This window comes from Callorhinus ursinus, unplaced genomic scaffold (assembly GCF_003265705.2).
Source record: "Callorhinus ursinus isolate GAN/ISIS: 27379988/994484 unplaced genomic scaffold, GSC_fseal_2.0 scaffold48, whole genome shotgun sequence".
In the NCBI taxonomy this organism is placed as follows: domain Eukaryota; kingdom Metazoa; phylum Chordata; class Mammalia; order Carnivora; family Otariidae; genus Callorhinus; species Callorhinus ursinus.
In genome coordinates this window covers 10,063,130-10,087,357 of record NW_027397110.1, presented here as the reverse complement: position 1 = coordinate 10,087,357, position 24,228 = coordinate 10,063,130, and the positions used below count along the sequence as shown (strand labels likewise).

The following is a 24,228-nucleotide window of genomic DNA, read 5'->3' as shown; positions in this document are numbered from 1 at the left end:
TTTATGGGCGGATGGAAGGGGCCGGGGCAGCGCCGGGGAAGGGAAGGGCCGGAGGAGCGGCGGCGGGCGGCCGAGAGGGGCGGCGGCGGCGGCGGGATTCCCGCGCTGCTGAGCCCGGCCCGAGAGCCCTTTCAACCTTCCTGCCTCCTGCTCCCGCCGCCCCGGGGCGCCGCCATGACGGTGAGTGTCCCCCGCGGGGCAGCCCCTCTGCGCCCCAGGCCGGGAGGAGAGCCGACGGCCGAGCCAGAGCCGAGCCGCTCCCCTCCTGGGCACCCCCTTCACTTCCCAGCGGCGAGAGGAGGTCTCGGCCGGAAGACAGGGCGACCTCAGCGGCACAGGCCGGCCGTCCTGCCTCAACTTCCCCCAGCCTCCTCTTCACCTTTCCGGGCCAGGAGCCAGAGCGACCCCCAGGAGATGGGAACTCCCTGTCCTGGGGAGACCCTTCCCCCCCCCCGCAACTTTTGCGGAACCAGTCACGGACGATTTCGGATGGCCCTTTCCCACCTCTCCTCCAGCCGCCTTGGTGAAGACCTGACCTGATTCCCAAACTACTGGACCCGTAGGGACTCCCAGGCCTCCGGGCAGTGGGAGGAACGGGGATGGGCCCGGTCTGGGGTCTCGCCCGGGGCTGGAGAGGCGCTCCCCGGCTCGAATGGGTCGCGCAGAGCCAGTCCTGGGAGGGCTGCCTACCCGCGTGGGCGCTGGCCCGAGGTTGGGTGGGTGAGAAGGGGCCATCCCGTCGCACCCTGTCCGGGAGCCCGTCCTGGGATTTCTGAAGCGGAGCGATGCCGTGTTCTGTCGGGCTTGCCGCTTCGCAGAGGCGCTGAGGCTTTGGGTGGGGCAAGCCCACGAGTGAGGTGGGGGACACGATGGCAGAGATTTGTCCTTCTCTTGGGGATGAACACTGCCCAGGGCACATCAGTACTTGTGCCTTAATGATCATATTGGGCTCCACAGCCGAGTTCACCATTATTCCCATTTCACAGTTGGATAAACTGAGGCATGGGGAGGGAGTGGTGGTGAGTTGCCCTAGGTTATCCTGAGTGTAAAGGAAGGAGTAGCCTCTTTCCAGGTCAGTCTGGCCCCTTGACCATGATGTTCTGGGAGGGAGGGGCGGGGCTGCTTTTGGTTTCTGGCTGGCGCCTTAGGGAGGCTCTGACAGCCTAGGAGGGTGGGGTGATGGGGTTGAGCAGGGTGTGTTTGCGCATGCGCAAATCCGTGGAGACCCTGACAAGAAGTGGGCTGGGCTGCTGGAGGTTGGCCCTAAGGGTCCCTGCCCCTGTGAGTGTGATGACCTGGCCGCTGCTTGGACTTCCTCGGCCTCCGCACATCCTGCCACCTCCCTGCTGGCTCTTCCTGTCGTCAGCAGCCTCCCTTTGGTCAGTGAGCGGAGAGGGATGTGGGGGGAGGAGCTGAGTCAGTGTCCTGGCCACCCACCCCCAGGCCCCCAGGCCCTGGGGAGGGTACTTGCATTGCCTACTGGGTGCCTGCCAGATCCTGAACTGGGCGCTTTCACATTACCAGAGTTGATCCTTTAAAGTTGATTATAACTTCCCATCTAACAGATGAGAACACTGAGGTGTAGCGAGGGGAAGTAACATGCCCCAGGTGACGTAGCTGGGCCCTGGCTGAGCCAGCATTTGTAGCGAGATCTGCCCCAGCTTTCTCTCTGGGGCTAGATAAGAAAGGTACACTGTTGCCTCTCTTGAGGAAGCGCATGGTGAACAAGGGTGAGGCAGCTCCAAGCCCCCTGTGGGGGCATTTGGAGGAGGGACCCTGTGGTGGGTGGGGCTTCCAAAGGAAGACACCCTCCTCTTATTGGAGGACTTGGTCAGGTGGAAATGGACTAGTGGGAGGGAACAGTGTAGATAACGCACACCTTGGTCGTGTCCGGGGAAAGGTGAAGATAGCAAGAGGGCCTGGAAGGGAGGGCCTCAAAGGCCAGGAGGAGCAGTTTGGGCTTTGGTCGGGGGCACTGGGGAGCCAAGAAAGGTTTTGGAGCAGAGAGGAGGCTCATGATCACCACTGACAGTGTTTGCTGGCTTCATTGTGGCTGCCTTCATGCCTGAGCCTGCCCCAGCCTGGTGTCCCTCCTGTGTCTTCGCCACACCCTTTTCCTCTCTCCTGACCCCAGCCCTGAGCTCAGATATCTGGCGGGAGCGAGTGGTAAAGCTGCCGTGAATGGGTAAATGCTTAAAGGCTTCAGGAAGCTGGGCCTGGAGTCCAGATCTGCTCTACCTCCTTTATTAGCCTTAGCCCGGTGTAGCCCTGCCCTTGGAGCCTCCTGCCCTAGCCACTGCCTGGCATCAAATTATATACCTGTCCACTTGTTTATTGTCTGTCTGTTTCCTGAGTTCCACCAGGGCAGGGGCCACATCTCCCCTTCGCAGCTGATTTCCTGGCCTAAAACAGTGCCTGGTGCTTTAAAAAAAAAAAAAAAAAATGTTTTTCAACAAACACTCCCTTAGCCCCTTGGTCCTAGAGGGTGAACAGCACCCGTCCCTAACAGTGAGTTGCTTTTACTCTAGCCTGTGAGGGATAAGTGAATGGCTTCAAGATCATCACAGATGCAGCAGAGGCTGTGGGAAGGCGGCTGGCTGGGGTGTGGTGTGTACTGGGAAAGGGACCTCGGAGGTGACAATTAAGCTGGGTCTTAAGGCATGAGTTAGGGGTTTGCCTGGTCCCCGGTGGAGGAGGAAGCCTGATACTTAAGCAGAGGACATGGGCTGGTGTGGAGGGCCTGGAGTCCTGATGTGTTGAGGATCAGAGAGCATATGTGATGATGATATAAAAATGGGGTTCCCTATGCAAGGGGGAGGCCAGGCTGGAAGGCTGAGCTGAGGCTTTTATGCCATCAGGCAGCTGGACTTTGTTTTGAAGCCCCCTGGAGCCATCCCTGGAGGTTTGAAGCAGACTTGTGACACTAGGCCTTTTAGAGGGGGTCCGCCTGCCAAGCATGTGCTTAGAGGGGGCTGTGTCAGTGGTCTAGGCAGGTGGGAGGCAGTGCTGACCTGTGGCCGTGACCAAAAGGAGGAGAGAGCTGGTTGGTACTCCTGGAGGGACAAAGGGCAGGTGAGCTTCCTCAGGTCGAGGAAGGGTGGCTGGGCCCTAGAGGCCATGAGGGAAGGTACAGCATGAGAGGTTTAAGCTAGCAGACCTTTTGACCCTGAACAGGGGTTCCCAAGTTACTGCAGGACCTTCCCTGTCAGCGGATTTAAAATCTCACATTGGCAGCCTCCTGCCCCTAAGGTCAGGGTGCCATCTAGCACCCGACATGGCGTGCAGCATGTTTGTACCAGCTTCCAGAGGGTCACTGAGCTTCTCCATGTATAGCTCATTCAGCCCTCTCACAAAGCTTGGGGGAAGGCAGAACCCCTCCCCCCATCATTTGCCACATTAGGCAGCCAGGGCTCAGGGAGGGGATGTGATGTCCTCCCCCGCCACCCTACCTCCACCCCACCCTCTGCTTTCCAGGCAGCCCTTGGGGTCCCAGCCTTTCATTCTAGTTGGGGAGCCCTTGCTCACCCCTGGAAGCCTATGGCTGATCTCCCAGTCCTGGCCCAGTCTGATGGGCTGGGTTGTCCGCTCGTACCTTCCCAGGAGCTTTCCCCGGACCAGCACAGCAGTGCCAGCTCTGTGGGCCATCCTGGATAGCCTGGCTTCTCGGGGCCAAGGGGTGGGGGTGGAGACGGCCCCCAAAGCACAGGAATTTAGACCGGGAAGGTAAAGGAGGGTAATATTTATTCAGCAGGTTTTTGCTGAGGCCTAGTCACAGCATGCCTGGACTTGGGGTCCCTGGAGGTCCCTCTCTGAATGGAGGTCACCCAGGTGATTCGGTGGCCCCGGGCGTAGCTGCCGGTCTTCAGTCTTAGCTGGGGACCACCCTAAGCAGCCTCTGGCACTTGGGGGGAGCAGGGTAAGGATGAATGGAGAGAGACAGCGGAAACAGCCCCAGGGTTTCCCAGCTCTGAGCAGAGCCTGGGTCCCCTCCCTCAGACAGGTATGCAGGGAGGGGCCTCCATGCAGGGGTGGGGCTGCTGGCCTGCTGAGATCCAGGGGCTCTGGCCCCACAGCCTGGGCCCTGGATGGCTCTGGATGTCCAGGCTGCTGGCCCAAGCCCCTCTTGGGCCACTTCCTCCACCTGTGGAAGAGGAGAATGGGGAGGAAGGCGGGTCAGGGGAGGTGGCCAGGTCAGGTGGCTCCGGTCTCCAGCTCCTGTCCCTGCTGCCCACCGCACTGAGCCATGCCGCAGGCTCCTTCCACGCAACCAGACACCTTGGCCTGGTGAGGCTGTGATGCCGGCGCTGATAGGTGGGCTCAGGGCCACGGCAACAGGTGGCTGCCTCCTCCCTGCCCACAGCCTGGCCCGCCCCGCTTTCCTCCCTGCCAGTGGGCAGAAGCTGACACTCTGCTGAGGGGACCAGGACTTAGATGAGAGAGAAGTCTGCCGTGGGCTGGGAGGGTCTGTGGGCTGGAGCCCACCAGAAGGGCATGGCCAGAGAAAATGCCCGGATGAGTAGCTGCTTCATCTAGGCCTGGGGAGGGGGGGTTGGTGTGTGGCACGTAGCTCACAGGTCTCTGTGGAACATGCTGCAGCTGGGAGCCCTCAGACCCCGGGCCCGCGCCCCCCTGGGCAGCACCCGGCAGGTAGGGCTTGCCAGGACTGAGGTCCCATCTTCCTGGCCCTTCCAGAGATCTGGAGGGCACCAGAGGATCTCTGACCCCAGCCTCGGCCTGGCTCCATCTTTCAGGGTCTCCAGGAATCATGGAAAGGGCAGGGCTGGTTGGAACACAGGAGGATCAGTGAGTGGGGGATGAGCGGGGTCATTAGGGCGTTTTCCTGGTGGGCCTCCTGGCCTCGTCAGTGAGAGGAACGGGACAGTTTCTTCAGGCCTGCTGGTTCAGGCTGTTCTCAGAGCTCTCTGGGATCTCTATAGGCAGAGCCCTTCTGGCCCCTCTCTCCCACTCTTCGGTGAGGAGGTAGGCTGGTGGGAGGGGAGCCTGGGCATCTAAGGTAGATGTGCCAGTCACCCTGCCTACCTTCTTGGCTCTCAGAGGGAAAGGGGCCAAGGCTGCCTCAGTGGCTGGGGAGCCTGCCTTGATTTGGGGGTTACCTGGGCCCTCAGCCCCCCTCTCCTGGCTCCCCAGAAACCCAGTCTCACAGGACTCGGGGGCAGGATGGGTGCAGTCCTGGTTGGCTCTCCGCCAGGCCTAAATCACCTGCCTCCTCATCTTCCCACAGCCCGATCTGCTCAACTTCAAGAAGGGATGGATGTCAATCTTGGATGAGCCTGGAGAGGTAGGAGGGCTCTAACAAGAGGGGACGGGTTGGTCTGGGCAGCTTCAGCACCCCAGCAGGTCCCTGGGGGCAGCCCAGCAGGCTGAGCTGCTAACACGGCTTGTCTAGGCTTCTGGAGAGCCTGGCCTCTGAGTGGAGGAGACCCAGGTGGGCCCAGAGTGGGCACCCTGAGTGCGGGTGTTTTCTTGTGCAGTCGCAGTGGGCCTTGGGCTGTGGGGGTGGGAATGCAGAGGCTACAGTCATCTCAGGCTGCTGGAACAGTCTGCCGGCATACAGGGCAGCAGGAGTAGAGGCCTCCTAGCCCCTCACGCCCTACACCCCATCCCCTCGTGTCACTGAGAGCCCCTCGGCCTTCTTGTCTCTTGATGATGCTGGCTGGGTCTGAGGGTCTGGGGTGGAAGGGCTCAGAGAGATCATCTGGCCTGAGACATTACAGATTCCCAAAGACTCAGGCGTGCAGGAACCTCTCCCGCCCCCCTGAAGTGGGCCTCAGAGCACCGACTTTGAAGTCTCACCAGCCTGGGGCTCCACCGGTCGAGCCACAGCCTCCTCTGGCCTCAGGAACCACATCTATGGAATGGGCATGATGGATCATGATGATTCTTTCCAGGGCGGACAACAGGGTCGGAGAGGCTGAGGCGTGTAGGGTCCCTGCCAGAGCTCAGCTAAGAACCCTTCCCTTTCTCTAATGTGTCCATCCTTAGAACCAGGAGGGACAGTGGCCTCTCGCTGGCTCTGCCCATTCAGCTGCCAGGCTGGCTGGAGTCTGGGAGCTGGAGCTGGAGCTGGCTTCCTGCCCGCTCAGCCTGGGAGGGGACAGCTCCCTGCCCCTGTCCTGCATGTGTCCTTGGCTCGGGTCTGCGTGCAGCCCACATGCCGGGGAGGGCTCAGAGCCAAAGGGAATCTCATTGTGTTTCCTACCGACATGTTTTATTCCGTCCAGCCCACAGCCTTCCATTCCTGCTGCCTGCTCACTGGTCCTCTGGTGGCTGTGCTCCAGGCTCACACAAGGCCTGGGACCCTGCCAGTGACCCTTCCCAGCCTCCCCACCCAGGGTCTCCGGAGGGCAGAGATGATGGGCCCCACCCAGAACTGGCCGCTACTCATCTTCTTTCGCAGGGTTTTGGAATGTCCACCCTGGGAGTTCAGCCAGCCCAGCCCCTTGGTACACACAGACAGGGGACAGGCCCACAGAGCTTCCATCTCTTCCGGGCCTAGTAGCCCCTTCGGTAGACCCAGGCCTAGAACTTGGGCCGCCTAAGGCCACGGAACTCTATCTGGCTCCTGTCTCAGCCATCATAGATTAGGCTGCAAGGACCAAAGAGACCATTTGGCACAGAAGCCCTGCCCTGCTTTGTAGAGGGATAGTTGAGGTTCTGAGTGGCAACCCGGGCGACTCTTAGGACAATCCCCAGTAACCTAGTGCTTGACCCTATGCTAAGTGCTACGAGAAACATACAAGGGAGGGATAGATACTTCCAACCTCCCAAGAAGGCTTAGGGACTTCTTATCAGCGCCACTTGACAAGTCAGAAGAATGAAGCTCAGAGAGGTCGAGATACCCGATCGAAGACCACACAGCTAGCGAGGGATGAAATAATTATAACCTAGGTCTCTTGGATGCTAAGCCCTATTTCTTAGGGGAGGCCGTGTGGAAAGAAGTCGCAAGTGTCATTCTGCCACATCCTTGAAAACTTGCCATCTTCTTGAGGGAAGAAAACTAAGTATTTAGAAAAAAGTGAATAGAGTTTGGTGATCTGGGGGAGCCCCAGGAGGGCTGAGGACTGGGTGGCATGTGCTGACCCTGGGAGTGGGTGGACCTCAACTGGCATTCCAGTGAATGGCCAGAAGCCCAGAGGTGGGCTGAGCTTGGCATATTTAATATCAAGCTGTTCTGGCACCCCTGCCCTCCCCTCTGTGGCCTGCCGACCTAACCCCAGCTGGAGCAGAGATGCACTGCAGAAAGGGGCCCAAATCATAAATGTGCAGAGAACGTCCTCACAAGCTGAACACATGTGTAACCAGCACCTAGCTCAAGGAGCAATAGGACCAGTGCTCAGACACCTCCCCCAGGACACCTTCCAGTCCACTCTGGGTCCCTTGTCCTTGGCTACTGAGGTGATCCAGAGGGGCCTGGGGGAAAAGACGTGCAAAGTTCTGCTCCCTGACTTGCTGGGCAAATGACGTTACACAGGTCACAACCCCTTCCTGGTCTGCACTGGAGGGTGTTACTCGTAGGAGCCTTGGTGATCTCAATGGAGAGGGTCAAGAGGGCTACGGGACTGTCAACACATCAAAGAAGGGCTCCCAGAAGGAAAGGGAAGGTGTCGGCACTGAGGAAAGGCCAACCCATTTCACAGGTGCTGCCCCTGGAGGGGCCAGGCTTCAGATCTGGAGTTTCTGCCTCTGCTCTGTCCCCTGCCCCCACGGGCCATCAACAGGGCAGAAGAGGGTGCTGGGGCCCTACTGTTGACCTGGCAGCACCCAGGACGGCTGCAGAACGGTGCCCACAAACCCCCTTCCGCTCCGCCCTCCCCACAGGCCCCCTCCCCTCGCTCACTGCCACCTCTTCTTCACAGTGGAAGAAGCATTGGTTTGTGCTGACAGATTCAAGCCTTAAGTACTACAGGGACTCCACCGCTGAGGAGGTGAGACCAAGTGGGAAGACTCCCTGTCCCCATCAGGTGCTGGGGGCCCTGGAAGGGGACCGGGGGCGCCCAGCGGGGAAGTGGAAGGCGTGGACCATCGTGGGCTTTCCTGCGGCAGGCCGACGAGCTGGATGGCGAGATTGACCTGCGCTCCTGTACAGACGTCACTGAGTATGCGGTGCAGCGAAACTATGGCTTCCAGATCCATGTGAGCCGCCGTGCAGCTGGGGTGGCATCAGGGCCGGGTGGGGGGGCCGGTGATGGGCTTCGTGACTGGCTCCTGTCACTCATTGACCTGGAGACCCTGTCCTGAGAGCCGTCAGAAGCTCTGCTGCCCACACCTGGCATATCTGGGGAGGCCTCAGAGATCATTGGTGGGGGAGGACGGGTGGAATGTTGGGGAGATCGCAGAGCCAGCTGGTGGAAGGGCGCTTTGGCACCCTCCGCTCATCCCTAGGTGCAGGACCTTAGGTTCCCTACTTGCGGGGAGAGGGCCACCCTCCCTGGGGTGCACAGTGGCGAGGGAGCGGGGTGGGGGCAGAGCTGGCCATGTGGCAACCTGCCCGTGGGGTGGACTTGCAGACCAAGGATGCTATCTATACCTTGTCGGCCATGACCTCGGGTATCCGGCGAAACTGGATCGAGGCTCTGAGGAAGACCGTGCGACCCACCTCTGCCCCGGATGTCACCAAGTATGTGCCACGCTGGGCTGGGACCTTGAGGGAGGCACCTACCCCTGCATCCCTGAGTGGGGTTCTGGCACCCAGCTGAGGGCCCGGTGGCTGTACCTCTGGGGCCTCGGTTTCTCCATCAACAAAATGGAGAGAGGGCAAGGAGCATTCTTGGCACTCACCCGAAAATACTTTGAGGATCTGTGGTTTGACTGCCATTCCTTTATAGTCCCCCACAGCTGAAAGGGGGGGAGGGATCTTGACTCTTCGGAGAAGATGCCAGTGCGTCAGAGGCCCCCGCTAGTGGCTGATTATCTCCGAGCCGTGGGAGCTGTGTCTGAGCCTGAGCTGGGGAGAGGGTGTGGTTGGGTAGTGTGGATGAGGAGCTCACCCCGCTGGACGTCGCCATGCGTGGAGGAGTGGGGGACTGAGTGAGTTGCTGGCAGAGCCCCCCCCCCCCAGTCTAAGCCCTCACCGCCCACGGCGGGGCTGGGAATCGCAGCTGCTGAACAGCAGGAATGGTGTGTGGTACTGGGGGGCCCAAGCATAAGCCCCCCCTACTTGGCCATACCTCAGCTGTTCAACCTCAGGCCAGTGACTTTCTTGTCTGAGTGTCAGATTCCTCATCTGTCATGCCGAGCGTGACGTCTGCCTCGTGGGCGGGATGTGCGTGGAAGGGCTCTGTGGACTCCAGAGCACTCTGCAGCAGGGCTTCCAGGTAGTCTATAGGCTCAGCTGCTCTAACAAAGAAGCCCCAAACGCAGTGGCATAAATAAGGGAGAGCTTGCTTTCCCTCTCCAGAACAATCCAGAGGTGTGTGATCCAGACCTGGCGGGGCAGCTCTGCGGCCCACGACTCACACCTTTGTGTCTGGCTCCGTTCTCGTGGAGTTCCTGCCAGCAGCCAGGCCAGGGCATGCCCAGTCCTTTAAAGGGAACCACCTCTCACACCCCTGGGTGGAGGAATGCAGTCACATGGCCACACAGCTGCAAGGGATGCTGGGGCGGGGGGGTGTCATTTTTGGCCCGCCAACGATGTGCCCAGCTATTGCTAATGGAAGGGGAGGACTGCCACAGCTGGCACTCTGTGCACCCAGAGGTCACTGGTCACCTCATCTTCCCCCGCCCACCGTGAGCCCCTTGAACCCTGGACCTTATCTTAAACCACACTGCTGGGAGGAACGCTTTGATCACCATTGGCCAGGGGCTCTGTTTGCTTTGCACACTGTCACTCACCTGGTCCTCGCATCCATCCTGTGAGAGGCATTGTTGGCCCATGTCACAGATGAGGTCCCTGGGGGCCAGAGCAGGACCCCAGCTCTCCTGGTGCCTCTGCTGCTGAGCGTGGACCCTGGGATGCTTCTCAGGGTCTGTTAATGATGAAGCTCTAGTCCTAACCTCGAGATGGGGGTCTGTCCCCGGGCCCCGGCCCAGGGGTGGCGCTCCAGCAGTGCTTGACCCTTCACTCCCTCCCGCCTGACGAGGCTCTGCTGGCACCCTAGGCTCTCGGACTGCAACAAGGAGAACACGCTGCACGGCTGCAGCACCCAGAAGGGCTCCCTGAAGGCCGGGGAGCAGCGGGGGGGCTCTGAGGTCATCGGTCGGGGCAGCCCGAGGAAGGCGGATGGGCAGCGGCCGTCCCTGGACTACGTGGAGCTCTCCCCGCTGACGCAGGGCTCCCCGCAGCGGGTCCGCGGCCCGGCCCGCACCCTCGACCGCCCGGCCAAGCAGGAGGAGCTCGAGCGGGACCTGGCCCAGCGCTCCGAGGAGCGACGCAGGTGGTTTGAGGCCACGGACAGCCGGCCCCCGGAGACCGCAGCTGGTGAGGGGCCGCGCCGGGGCCTGGGTGCCCCCCTGACGGAGGACCAGCAGAGCCGGCTCAGTGAGGAGATTGAGAAGAAGTGGCAGGAGCTGGAGAAGCTGCCCCTGCGGGAGAACAAGCGGGTGCCTCTCACCGCCCTGCTCACCCAAAGCCGCGGGGAGCGCCGGGGGCTTCCGGGTGATAGCCACGAGGCCCTGGAGAAGGAGGTAGGCATCACCGCTGGCCCCCGGGCCCCCCCCCCCCCCCCGCCGCCAGGGGCCCTCCTGTGCCTGCAGTCACTGTGGCATTCATCTGGCATACCTACAGGGACGGGGAGCTCACCCCTGGTTCCCTGTCTGGTACCTCAGACTCTTAGGAACTGGAATCTTCTCTCCTGGACCTTGGTGTTTCTTGTTTTGGGGCATTTTTTTTTCCTTCTCAGTTTTGTCCTCAGCAACCACATAGAAGGGAGGGGGAGGGAGAGGCCACTTTTTTTTTTTTTAATTTATTTATTTGACAGAGAGAGACACAGTGAGAGAGGGAACACAAGCAGGGGGAGTGGGAGAGGGAGAAGCGGGCTTCCCGTCGAGCAGGGAGCCCGATGCGGGGCTCGATCCCAGGACCCTGGGACCATGACCTGAGCCGAAGGCAGATGCTTAACGACTGAGCCACCCGGGCGCCCCGGGAGAGACCACTTACTCAGCGTCTTCTGTATACCTCATCCTTGGCCTTGTTTTCCCTGTATTGGCTCACGTAATCCTCTGAGCAGTCTCATGGTCCAGAGGGTAGACCTCGTCACAGTTGTACTGACAGGAAACGGAGGCTCAGAGACCACCTACTACGTAATGTAATCAGTGTCTGTGACCACAGTGTCCTGCTCCCAAACCTGTTTAGTCTTCCCTGGGACAAAGTTCTCCTGGGTCACTGACCTGGCCATCCAGGAAATAGCTGGAATGTCCCCTTTGCCTGCATTTCCACCACAGGCTGCATCCCCTGCTCAAACCCAAAGCTCCTCACTGCCTCCCCGCACCCCCTTCCCGGCTTCCAGGTTCCCACTGACCCCCCCCCCCATCCCCTTGTAGGTCCAGTCTCTTCGTGCTCAGCTGGAGGCATGGCGTCTTCAGGGAGAGGCTCCTCAGGGTGCACCCAGGTCCCAGGAGGACAGCCACGTCCCCCCGGGCTACATCTCGCAGGTGAGGCCAAGGGGCTGTTTGGTGGGGGCTGCGGGTAGGCTTCTGGTTGCCGAGGTTTCAGAGAACCACTGACGTTCTGGGGGTGTCGCAGAACCCGTGTGAGGCCTTTGACCTGCATCGTCTCATCGAATGTGCCCCGCAGGTAGCCATGGTCACTGTGCCCATTTTACAGACAAGCCACTGAGCTCTGAGAGGTGATAGGACTTGCCCAAGGTCAACTGAGCTGCAGATGTCAGAGGTGGGATTTGAGTTCGGTTCCGGCTGACTGCAGAGACTGTGTGTGAGCCCCCCTGGGACACTCTGTACTTGGACCCCTTCTCCCACACCACCCGGGGAAGGAGAGCCAGTGGGGAGTGGGGCCCCCAACGGGCAGGCCCCCAGGGTCACTGCCCCAGCACAGAGAAATCCCACGCATGCCTGCCAGGCCAAGGCCCTGCAGCAGGTGGCCTGCAGGATGTGGGACGCTGGGCCTGCCCGGGACAGTGGTTCTCTGCTAGGGCTGATTTTGTTCCTCTGGTGCTCGCTTCGGCAGCACATATACTAAAATTGGAACGATACAGAGAAGATTAGCATGGCCCCTGCGCAAGGATGACACGCAAATTCGTGATTTTGTTCCTCTGGGGACATTTGGCCATGTCTGGAAACAGTTTGACAGAAAAATACGTGTGTATTTTAAGCACATATACAGGCTAACATATGTTACTGATTAATTTTACTGATAATTACTGATCAATTTTGCTGATATAAAGGAGGTTTAGGACACAGTGTACAAATACGAAATTATCACTTTTCTTGTGAATTCCATATATAGCTAATTGAATTTTCTCAGAATACTTTCACTGGTTTTTTCGAATGCTTGTGTCCTCAGCTAACTGGCAGACGAGGATTGTTCTAACATGAATGTTGGTTGACTGTTTTGTTCATGTTAATGAGTAAAACGAGAAGATATACGTCAGAACTTTACTTGGTCAACGTCACGAGTAACTTCTTGGCCGAACTGGATAATAGTTTTCTTTTGAGAATATTCTATTTAGAAGATTTTCTTCAGGTCCGTGTTCTAGTTACAGTGTGATGGTCATAAATTTGGCAGACTTGGAAGTTTAATCTGCATTATTAGCATTTTCTTGTCCCTTGCTTAAGTCCAGACAATCAACAAAACAATAAATCAAGCCCTGATCTGTAATGTTTACCAATTTCCATGGTGTAAACACTCCCACTGTGGCTGATGTCCCTGAACACCGAATTGGGAAGATGTATGTGCTGCACAGAATTATAGAGCGTTTCCACCAGACAAGGTACAGAAGACGTAAACAAACTCAAGAGCATAGGGGCGCCCGGCTGGCTCAGTTGGTGGAGCACACGACTTCTGATCTCGGGGTCGTGAGTTCCAGCCCCACATTGGGTGTAGAGAATACTTAAAATCTTTAAAAAAAAACAAACGAGAAAACCCTCAAGCATAGACAATAATAAAATGCAGTGAAATAACTAGGAAGTGATGAAAATTTTGAGTATCACCTTTGTTTTCACTGTAGTTAATTGTAAGTTTATATAATTTAACTTTTTAAATGGCTGCGCTTAACAACCACCTCACGAAATTGTGAAGAATATGACCATCAGCTGCCTCCAGTCAGCACGCCATTGCCTGAAGTAGAAGAGACTCTGCTGGGGTCCTAGGCTCTGGGCACGGGGGCCTTCTAGAAGAAGCTCCAGGGTTGGAGGTGGCTGTGTGGGGTGCCCAGGAAGGCACCAGTTTTGGGGTGGCGGCACGGGCTGGGGCAGGAGGTGGAGGGCCAGTAGGTGTCTACAGTGGAGACCTCCAGCAAGCCAAGGAGTTGGGGTCTCATTCCCCAGACCTGAGGGGATTTGGGGTCTGACAGTGACATCCGGAAAGTGGTGTTGGGATGCAGGGGGGCTTGGGAGGGGGCAAGGGCGGTGTCAGGACCTAGGACGGGCTGGAGGAGCGAGGGCTGCAGGGGGGGTGCGCAGGGAGGAGAGATGAGGACTGGGTAACAGGGCCCAAGGAGGACAGGGGGGCCCCCAGGGGCCCTGAGGCTGGTCCGCTGTGCAAGGCCAGGGAGCCCCATGGGGCTGAGTGGTGGGTGGAGCAGTCAGCTGAAGGGAGACCAGGGCCAGGGGGAGTTGGGACCTGGGTGGGGGAGGGGGGCTAGCTTTGGGGTCACCTGACATGGAGAGGGGAGCTGGGAGGGACCAGTGTTGTCAAAGGCTCCCTTGAGGCCAGAGGAAGGAGTGGGTGGGGGCATCTTCAGGCTGGGTGAGGCCCCACAGCAGGGCCTGAGGCAGCTGGGACACCCTTCAGAGACCCCCACCAGAGGGCTTCAAAGTGTACTCAGCCCTTGGATGCCCCAGGGGCTGCCTTTCTGGGTGGGTGGTTCCATTCGCAGCCATCGGTATCTGGTATCGGAGCAGCCTCATCTGTCTGTTTTACTGTTAGAACCTACATTAGATTTCACTAAAATGAAGTTTGAAAGCACTGCTCTGATTGCTCAGCTTACAGGTGGGGAAACTGAGGCATAGGAGGTGAGACCTTCGATCTAGAGGCAGACCTGTGTCTGCAGTCCAGGTTTCCTGGTCCCCATGAGGCCACTGGGCACACGAAGGGCTGTTGGCGTTTCATCCTGTTAGGTCGGGATGGGCTGGGGTGCAAATGGAATTGGGGGGTGTGGAGGTGAGAAGGGAATGATAAGGAAACAGAGCCGAAGACCGGGGTGGAGGAGGGGCTGCAGAGGTGGTGGGAGCCAGAGAAGAGGAGCTGAGCCATCTGTGTCCCCCTCTGGCCCAGGAGGACGTGGCTGGGGAGTCAGCGGACCCTAGAGAGGTGACAGCTGGGGAGGGATTCCTGGTATCTTAGTCCGGCAGGGAGCCCCTCTTTCAGCTTGTGGGGCTTGCCACATAGGACAGCAGCTGGGGGGTCTGGGGCTTCACCTGCCGGGGGCCACCATTGCCTTTTCTGGCCTCCCCCCAGCTTATTGCAGAGGGAGTAACAGGCATTTCTTGATTTGCTTTGATCCATGTCAGAGGTGGCTACTGGACACCTTGGGCCCTCCTGAAGATAGAGAAAGCAGCACTTGGCCCTTTAGGAGCCCCTCCTTCCTCATGGGCTGGTTCCTGCCTCTGGACCCCCTATTAGCCGCCAGGTCTGCCTACCTCATCTGGCCTTGTAAGGACAGCAGTCCCCACCCCCTATGTTGCTCCCATCTCTAGAGGTGGGCTTATCTTAGAGACCCTCATGAGTTGGTCTTAAGGGCCCGCTTTATAGAAGAGGGCACTGAGGCTCGGAGTGGGGAAGAGGCTTGTTCAAGTTCACTCTGGTACAGCGAGGATTAGGACCCGGTGTGTGGAATTCCAAAGCCATGTTCTACTGTTCTGACTGGAGGGACACAGGACAGATGCAGAGGGACAGACATTACCTGCCCCCCACTCAGAACACCTGGCCCTTCCCCCAGACTGGTCCTTGTAGCCCCCTGGTGCAGCTGCTGGAGAGGTGGGCCCCCCCCAACACCGTGAGGTGCCCAGTGGCATCTGGATATACTCTTACCTGGGCCCTCAGCTTCGATTTCCTCCAGGGCTCTTCCCTTTTCCTTTTTCATGATCTTAAATTTCATTACATAAAAAATATGTTTACATTTTCAAAAATAATTCAGTCTAATCAAAAGGTTCGAAATAAACACGTGAGCGCTCCTTCCCCTGCCTGCTCTCCCCGCCCCAGGCGTCACCTTGGTCACCCTCGGAGCACATCCCTAGAGTTTCCTGTTGCTGTTGGAACAAGTCACCACAACCTTAGATAACATGGGTGTATCAGCCCCTGGATTTGAAGGGGAGCAGCTTAACTGGGGTCTCGCTGGGCTCAAATCCTTTCCATGGGCTCCGGGTGGGACCTGTCTCCTCACCTCCAGCGGCTTGTGGCCACCTGCATTCCTGGGCTCCTGGCCCCATCCTTCGTCTGCAAAGCCTGCAGTGGAAAGTCTGGCCCCTTCACTTCCCACAGTGAATTATCACTGACCTTTTTTTTTTTTTTTTAAAGATTTTATTTATTTATTTGACAGAGAGAGACACAACGAGAGAGGTAACACAGTAGGGGGAGCGGGAGAGGGAGAAGCAGGCTTCCTGCGGAGCAGGGAGCCCGATGCGGGGCTCGATCCCAGGACCCTGCGATCATGACCCGAGCCGAAGGCAGACGCTTAACGACTGAGCCACCCACGCGCCCCTATCACTGACCTTCTGTGGCCACTTCTCCCTCTCTGCCCTCCTGCCTCTGCTTCCACATCTGAGGACCCTGTGACTCCATTGGGCCCAGGGAATAATTCAGGATAGTCTCCCTATTTTAGGGTCAGCTGATTAGCAACGTCAATGCCCTGCTGCCACATAAGGTAACATATTCAGAGGTTCTAGGGAGTACGATGTGGGCATCTCTGGGTGCCCCTACTCTGCCCCCCACGGCATCTTCCCATGCCCTTCGCTGTGTTTGACATGCGTGGACTCGGATGTGTGGCTCTCTGTTGTTTCCGCGAGTGGGATCGCACCGTACGTGTTGTCAGAGACCAGCTTGCATCACCTGACTTTTCAGGACACCTTTCCAAGGCAGTCCACGTGCGCAGCTCTGTTCTTCACCAGCTGCCTGGGAGCCCTTGTAAGGCTTGATCCCATCATTTAAGGGCTCCCCTGTTAGGTGTTTCTGGTTTTCATGTCTTACCAACCTTACTGTAGGGAATACCCCTGTCCCAGAGTCTTTGTACACATGTGACTTTCTGTGGGGTCAATGGGGAGTTACTAAAAATGTGATGACAATACCCAGGTGCCCCCCCCCCCATGCATCTGTCGCAGCTGACTCTCCCAAGCACGAGTATTATCAGTCTTTGAAACACTTGCCAGTCTTGCCTACAGGCCCTATTTTGTGATGTCAGCAATTTCAGCTCACTTTCTCAGCACCTGACGCCTGTTAGGCTCTGGTCTGGACCCTGGGGGGCTCTGAGCTGGATCAGGTCTTCCCTGTCTTTGGAGAACTTATAGTCTGGCAGAGCCAGAGCCTTCGGAGGCAGGGGAGAGGCTGTCCAGAGATAGAGCGGGGAGGACATTAAGCTGGACTGCAGGCCAAGTCCGTTACCCTGGAAGAGAAAGTTGCAGAAGAACGTTCCAGGCAGAGGGCTTAGCCTTAGTTACAGCTCAGAGCTGTGACCATGCTATGAATTATTTCTTCTAACTGGAGTTCCTTGGTGGGGAAAGGCTCAGCCCGAGGCCACGAGGGTCAGACACAGGAGCAGGGACTTGACCCCACTGGATAGGAGCCTCTGAAGGGTTGGGAGCAGGAGAGTGACAGGGTGAGGTCTGTGGACTGGGGGAGCAGGGGCAGGTGTGGTCGGTGGTATGGGGCCCCAGGGAGGAGAGGTAGAGATGGCCGGCCCAGGATGGGCCTGCCCCTGAGGCTCACCACCTGGGGCTGGAGAAGGGCCACCGTCTGGGCAGCGGGGGCGGCCCCGGGACGAAGCTGGCTTCCCACCCGCAGGAAGCGTGCGAGCGCAGCCTGGCCGAGATGGAGTCCTCACACCAGCAGGTGATGGAGGGGCTGCAGAGGCACCACGAGCGTGAGCTGCAGCGGCTGCAGCAGGAGAAGGAGTGGCTCCTGGCCGAGGAGACGGCGGCCACGGCCTCAGGTGAGGACCCCAGGCTGCAGCTCCTCGCTGAAATCGGGGAGGACTTTAAATGAGGGGGGGTCTCGGTGCCAAACTTGGGAAAGGGGTCTAGGAAGGGGTGGAGCCCCCAGAACTGGCCTCTGTTCCTACATGATAAGGGGAAACCGAGGCAATAAAAGCCCCACCCACCCCCATGTCCTCCTGGGTTGTGACTCTCCCTCAGAGGCCTGCAGCCTCTGGGGATCTCACCCCAAGGCGCGCGCACGCACGCACTGAGCTCCAACTCCATGCCCACGTGTGCGCTGTTTGCCGGGGTAGAGACTGCTCAGCTGCGGACCGGGGGTTGGGGGAGGGAAGGGCCAGACCCTGGGGAGGGCCGGAGCACATTTGTGAGCTGTTGCTAAGCCCCGTTCCCCACGCAAGCACCCTTAGCTCTTTGCAGTGCCCGATGGAGGGACCCCATTTCACAGATGAGGAACTGGGACTCAGAGAGGTTAGTGACTTGTCCCATATGGCACAGCTTGGAGATGGCAGAGCCGGAGTTGGAGCTCAGAGCATCCTGACTGCAGAGCTGGTCCCTGAACCCCACCCTCTGCTCTCCCAAGCCAGAAACAGGAACGCCCGAGATGTTCGACATCTCCCTCCCTCCCTGTGTTCCCTGCACACCCCCCGTGTGGGCCTGGCACATCCTAGGCACTCCCGTGGGGTTTGCAGAATCATAGGAATGATGAGAGAAGTCACTTGATCTAGAACTTAACCACCTGCCAGTGCTGTGTCACATGCTTCATGCACGCAAGCCTACGGCCCCTCATCCCAAACCCTGGCGCCGGTGTGTTCTGCATTTTAGGAAGGTAACCTAGTACACCTATTAGATATCCTTCCCAGCAGAGTCTGGGCTCTTCCCTGAAATCTAGCGCTAAGATTTTCACGGTGAAACTTCTCAGAGTTACGCTCAAGTGGGCTACAACTGACCACAGATAGCCTGGCATCTGTTCAGGTCAGGGATTGCCACTGAAAGAGTTAGGAAAAACTTCCAGTGTTCTGAGCCTTTGGATTTTAGAATTATGGATAAGATTGTGGACGACGGCTTGTTTAATCCTCCCAACCACCCTGTGTGAGTGTGAAAACACTTGGTCCTTGGTTGCTTACAGTCTGGAAAATAAGCCAGCGGGAGCTCTCTGCACATCTACTCTGGGCCAGGCATTGCTCTAAATGCTCATGCACGTCTTCCAATAACGCACAAGAGAAGGTGCTGTTGTTTTCCCCGCTTTCCAACAAGGGACCCGAGGCACAGAGGGGTTAAGTCCCCTGTGAAAAGTCACAGATTTGTACCAGCTGCAGTCCCTGCACTGGGTACGATCAGCGGGCTGGGCCAGGGAGCTTGGCCTTGTGAAAGAACCCTCCAGGCTCTGCAGGGGTGGTGGACTGAGTGGGGTCCCACCTGGACGTCACTGACAGGTCAGATACTGAAGTGTCTGCCCAGCACTGTCCCACCCCAGCAGACAGGGATTGGTATCCTCCCTTAATAGGCTCAGAGAGGTCGAGCAACTTCCCTAAAGCCACTCAGTTCCTGAGACAGCCAGGTCCGGTGCTCTTAGCTTCTGTCTGAGTGGTACATGTGGGGTCTTGCGGGAGGTGGAGCCTACTGCTGCTGACCCCTCCCCCAGCTCCCCTCATGCCTCTGCCCTGCTTCTAGCCATTGAAGCCATGAAGAAGGCCTACCAGGAGGAGCTGAGCCGGGAACTGAGCAAGACACGGAGTCTCCCACAGGGCCCCGATGGCCTTCGCAAGCAGCACCAGTAAGATTGCACCCGGACCCTGGGGTCTGTTGGCTGGGCCTCGTTCTGAGCGAGCGGCTGCCCACCCTGGTGTTCGTGAGGCAGGAACCTGTGCTGAGGTCCCTTGGCAGAGGATGCAACACTTTGCCACCGGCTGAGACTCCCGACCCAGTCACCGGGCACAGGGGACAGAGGCAGGGGCCCTCGGCCAGACCCCCATGCCAGTCCACATACATAGTCCTTTAGGCCCCTTCTTGTCCAGGTGGTCTCAGCCTCCGCGGCCTCCCCTGGTTCGTGTCCCCTAGAGCTGGGCTGCAGTACCACCCTTGGCCAGTAGGTGTCCCTCCCCACCGCAGAGGACAGTTCCGGGTTGTTGGGCCCTAGAGGCCTTGGAGGCTTAACCCCCACCTCATCGAGGCGGCACCCGCAGCCCAAAGAGGCTGTCACCAGTTCACAGCTCCCCAGTGGGCTGAAGGCAGAACCAGAGCAGGAACCTGGAGTCCCTGAGCTGCTTTGAGCCTCCCCCGAGCTGAGCACCCCCCCTGCCCCCCCCCCCCGCCATCCCTGCCCGTCCCTGCTCCGGACAGGTCAGACGTGGCGGCGCTGAAGCGGGAGCTGCAGGTGCTGTCGGAGCAGTACTCGCAAAAGTGCCTGGAGATCGGGGCCCTGACGCGGCAGGCCGAGGAGCGGGAACACACGCTGCGGCGCTGCCAGCAGGAGGGCCAGGAGCTGCTGCGCCACAACCAGGTGAGCCCGGCCCCGGGTGGGGGCGGGGGCCCCGGGCGCAGTGGTCCGTCGTCCCCGCGCTGACCGTCCCGGGCCTCCCAGGAGCTGCACACCCGCCTGTCAGAGGAGATCGACCGGCTGCGTGGCTTCATTGCCTCGCAGGGCACAGGAGATGGCTGTGGGCGCGGCAGCGAGCGGAGCTCCTGTGAGCTGGAGGTGAGCGCCCCCCGCCCCCCCCACTCCCCGGTGCCGGGCAGCCTGGCAGCTTCTCCGCACCCCCATGGGCTGGGTGTGCCCTGCGCAGGGAATGGTATGGCTCCGCGGGGCCGGGCCCCAGGGGGGAAGAAGCCAGCGCAGCTGGGATGGGCTCCTGGGACAAAGCCCTACCGCCAGAGTCCAGCCCTCCCATCAGGGGCCTACCACCTAGCTGCTGGGTGACCAGAGCAAGTCACCCCACCATTCTGAGCCCCAGGAGCTCCTCTGTAAAAGGAGGCTAGCATCCCCCTTACTGGGGAAAGTTGGAATGGGAAAATATGTGTGATCCCCAGATCCCCTAGTGTTTTATTTTATTTTATATTTTATTTATTTTATTTTATTTTATTTTACTTGATTTTAATTTATGAAAATTTCTATGTGGCTTTACTCTGTGTCTGGAATGTCTGTAAGTTAATTCATTGAATCTTCGTGACAATCCTACGAGGTAGATACTGTTTACTGTCCCTGTTTACAGATGAGAACACAGATGCAGGGAGGTCAGGTACCTTGCCCGAGGTCTCACGGCTGGTCAGCGCAGGTGTTGGGGTGTGAACCTGGCAGTCTGGCTCCAGAGTTGAAGCTTTTAAGCCTCTCCAGTCCTGGCCGACCCTGTCTCTGATTTGGTCAAGTCAGAATAGCAAGCCGTGCTGCTCAGACTGGGGCCGGGTTAATGAGGTCTTTTGTAGGGAGGCCCGCCCTCTCCAGCTCCCTGGAGGTCATCCTCCTTGCCCTCAAGTTGAGGGCCGGGTACTGTGTTGGGACAACAGCAGAGGTGATCATGAGACACGCACTCACTGTGGGGACAGAGGTGAGAGAGCAAGAAGAAATCAGGGTTTCCTGGAGGAGCCTGGCCCCGGGCTGTGGTGGGTCTTGGTGCAGGTTGGGAGTTCCAGTCTAGGGGCCTGAAGCAGAGAGAAGCCAGCCTGCAGGGTGCTGTGGCCCTGGGTCAGCCCGGCACCGTGACCCTAGGTGTTGCTTCGAGTGAAGGAGAATGAGCTCCAGTACCTGAAGAAGGAGGTGCAGTGTCTCCGGGATGAGCTGCAGATGCTACAGAAGGTAGGGCCCGACTCGGAGCTTGTGGGCAGGGAGCCTCTGGACGCGCCTCCGTGCCCCATCCCAGGAGCACCCACGCTGTGCCAGCCACCCTCCTCACCTCCTCGTTCACGGCTCTCCTCGCATCTCTCCCTCGTAGGTGTCCTTGTCCCTATTTACAGACAAAGACACTGAGGCTGAGACAGGGTGAGCGACTTGCCCACAGCTACACTTGCTTTATTTAGTCAGTAAATACTTCTTGAGCACCTGCTGTGTGCCAGGCCCTGTGCTTGGTGCTGGGGAGACAGCTGTGAACGACAGAGGCCCGAGGCCCCGTGAAGGGGCGCCCGCGTTCCAGTGAGGAGTGAGCCGTGTGGCCGGCAGCGGGATGGGCCAAGATTTGGGCCCAGGGTTGTGCGTCTGTGGCCTGCCCCGTGCCATGTCCCCGTGTGTTTGGCACCCGCATGTGTTGGTGGCTCCGTGAAGATGTGAGTCAGACTCACAGAAGGAGCCCCAGCCCCGGGCCAGGCTGACCTGGTCCGTGCCCTGGCCCCTCACTGCCAAGTGGTCTTAGACAAAGGCTTCCCCTCCCGGAGCCTCAGCTCGCGTCTCGAGGGACGAAAACGATGCTGGAAGCCGTCACTGGGCCATGCTGGGAGGGTGCACCCAGGCCCAGGGGTGCCGAGGGGCCACCAGGAAGGACAGGCCACCAGGCAATGGAGGGGCTTGGCGGCTTTGTGCCAGCCGGCAGGGAGCATGGTGGGCATGGGCCGGGTAGGCAAGGCCAGGAAGGGGGGGCTCCATGCCCTCACGGCTCTTCTGCGCCCTCCCAGGACAAGCGCTTCACCTCGGGGAAGTACCAGGATGTGTATGTGGAGCTGAACCACATCAAGACCCGGTCGGAGCGGGAGATCGAGCAGCTGAAGGAGCACCTGCGCCTCGCCATGGCTGCCCTGCAGGAGAAGGAATCCATGCGCAACAGCCTGGCCGAGTAGAGGTGAGTGCCAAGGGGTGGGCAGGGCCGTGCAGGGGTGAGGCCTGGTGGGGCACTGGGCCTGGAGAGGTGAGCTCAAGGCTCGCCCACACCCGACCCATGGGGCCACCTCACCCGGGACGCTCCCTTCTCATGGCTTCTGTTTCCCTTTCTGTAAACGGGGACAGTGATACTAGCCACATGGGGGGTGGGGGGCTGTCAGTGGGTCAGGCTCAGCCAGAGGCTGCTTTGTAAACCTGAGCGTGTGTCTTCAGAGGTGGGGAGGTGCAGTTCAGGGCCCAGTTATTGCCATGTGCCCCCCCGTGACAGCAGGCACTTAACGCCGCACCCCACCCGCAGCCTGATGAACCCACACCCCTCGTCAGGACCCCCAGTGCCCCTGCAAGTCTGGCGTGCCTGCCCCACCTTCGAGCTGGAGGCATGGCGCAGGTCACTGATCAGTGACAGCATTCCTTCCCCTGAGTTCCACGGCTCCGACATCCCGGATGGAGCTTGCCCCCTGACTTAGTCTCACGGCCGTCTTTGATTTCCCAGGCTTCAGAGCGTTCCGATGCTGCCTCTCCTAATGCCCCATCCGCCGGGGGCTGCTTCATTCAGACCGATCCTTGGGGACTGCCTGAGGCAGTCGGGAGAGGCCACCCTGGGGGCCAGGCTATGTGGGGAGAAGCCCAGAGGAGCAGGCACAGGTCTGGCCCAGCCTTCCAGGCCACCCTTGCCTGGCCTAAGCGCGCAGCTCCCCGACTCTTGTCTTCCAGGTCCTGGTGGCCCAGCCCCGCGGCAGACCGTTCCCCGGCCTGAGGGGGCCAGTCAGTCGCCCTCCTTCCTGCTGGATGGAAGTCAGAAGCCAAGCTTTCTCCCCACCCTCTGTGGGCCGCACGTGCACTCATACCCACCACAAACAGACACACGCACACACACACACACACACACACACACACACACACTCTGCGTATCTGAGCGCGCCCTTCGCACTGGGTCTTACCTTGCACCTTCTTCAGGATTTTATATGTGAAGAGATTTTTATATAGATTTTTTTCCCTTTTTCCCCCCCCCCCAAAAACACTTTATACTTTGAAGAAAGCAATTCCTGGTGGCCATGTGCCTCCATCACGGGCTCCTCCTCTGGCTCTAGCCCCCTGCTCGGGCTTCTGGGCCCGTGGCCCTGCCCCAGGGGTCTAGCCGAGGCCCAGCAGCAGCCGGCGCAGAGCAGACTCCGGTGGGAGAGACGGGGAGCCAGCCACTCTCTTCCTTCCCTACCTCCCACTACCTGCTTCCTGCCCTGAGGCGACCCACACCTTGGGACTCTGGACAGAGGGACAGACGGGCAGAGGGAGCCGGCAGCTGTCCCTAAGGCCTCGCCTCCTCTTCCTCCGAGGGGGTGCTGGACATGGAAACGCTGGAGCCGCCCCATGAAGGCTTCTCTCCTGCTCCATGAGCCTTCTTAACTTAATAAAATGTTCCCGCAGCTCTGGTGTCCAGGATGGCTGGGGCAGGGCGGGTTATGGAGGTTGGGGCCTCATCACCCACGCCCCCCCCAGCACTGCACCCTTCCTGAAGGGAAAGGGAGGCGAGAATCTAGTCCGGCCGGCGACAGCTTTGCAGCACCACGTGGGGTTTGCTGACCAGCAGCCCCAGCAGGGTCACCAGGGAGCTAGTTAGAAGTACAAGTCCAGACCCCCCCAGTGATTCATGTCGTCTCCAAGTCTGAGAAGGCCTGGAGTGGGCCCTAGGCCCAGGCCTTGGAGAAAGGACAGGAGCTGAGGCTCTGCCCCTGATGACCTTGGGCAAGCCACGACCCCTTTCTAAGCCTTCATTTGCTTCCCCGTCAAATGGGTGCCTTTCGGCCCCAGTCCTACATTGAGGCTGTGCTCACAGGTCACGTCCACCCCTGGTGGACATGGCTACCCCAGGCCCACCAGGCTGGAGGCTTCATCCCCCAATTGGCCGGTTGTGCTGCTGCTGAACCCTGGTCCTGGCCATGAGCGACTGCAAGCCCAGCGCGGGCAGTCCAATCTGCAGGGCTGTGTCCAAGATGGGGTGACAGAGTGAGCCAGCCTCGCCCCCCACAGCCTTTCCCATCAGTCCAGCCTGGGTACTGGGGGAGCTGATCAGGGACTGACTGGCCCTGCCCCCACCGAGGCCACGAAAACAGGTGGGGTCCCGGATGCTGTGGGGACCCAGAGGA

The 24,228-nt window shown here is 59.2% G+C and overlaps 1 protein-coding gene and 1 pseudogene across 1 annotated transcript; both read left to right on the top strand.

The window, feature by feature from the left end:
• Position 1: 1 nt before the first annotated feature.
• On the top strand, positions 2 to 23,508 carry LOC112831488 (TRIO and F-actin-binding protein-like). Its single transcript, XM_025881812.2, has 14 exons — positions 2 to 180; positions 5,243 to 5,299; positions 7,878 to 7,946; positions 8,065 to 8,154; positions 8,529 to 8,638; positions 10,119 to 10,644; positions 11,500 to 11,610; positions 17,132 to 17,279; positions 18,955 to 19,057; positions 19,624 to 19,783; positions 19,865 to 19,978; positions 20,987 to 21,073; positions 21,883 to 22,046; positions 22,799 to 23,508. The coding sequence occupies exons 1-13, from the start codon at positions 4 to 6 to the stop codon at positions 22,042 to 22,044; spliced, it is 1,914 nt and encodes a 637-aa protein (XP_025737597.1). The 5' UTR covers positions 2 to 3; the 3' UTR covers positions 22,045 to 22,046; positions 22,799 to 23,508.
• Positions 12,127 to 12,221, top strand: LOC112831555 (U6 spliceosomal RNA; annotated as a pseudogene).
• Positions 23,509 to 24,228: the final 720 nt, after the last annotated feature.

Coding starts and splice junctions, on each gene's coding strand:
- LOC112831488 (XM_025881812.2), top strand. CDS start 4: ATGGGCGGATGGAAGGGGCCGGGGCAGCGCCGGGGAAGGGAAGGGCCG. Junction 19,784..19,864: donor AGCTGCTGCGCCACAACCAG/GTGAGCCCGGCC, acceptor CGGGCCTCCCAG/GAGCTGCACACCCGCCTGTC. Junction 21,074..21,882: donor AGCTGCAGATGCTACAGAAG/GTAGGGCCCGAC, acceptor GCGCCCTCCCAG/GACAAGCGCTTCACCTCGGG.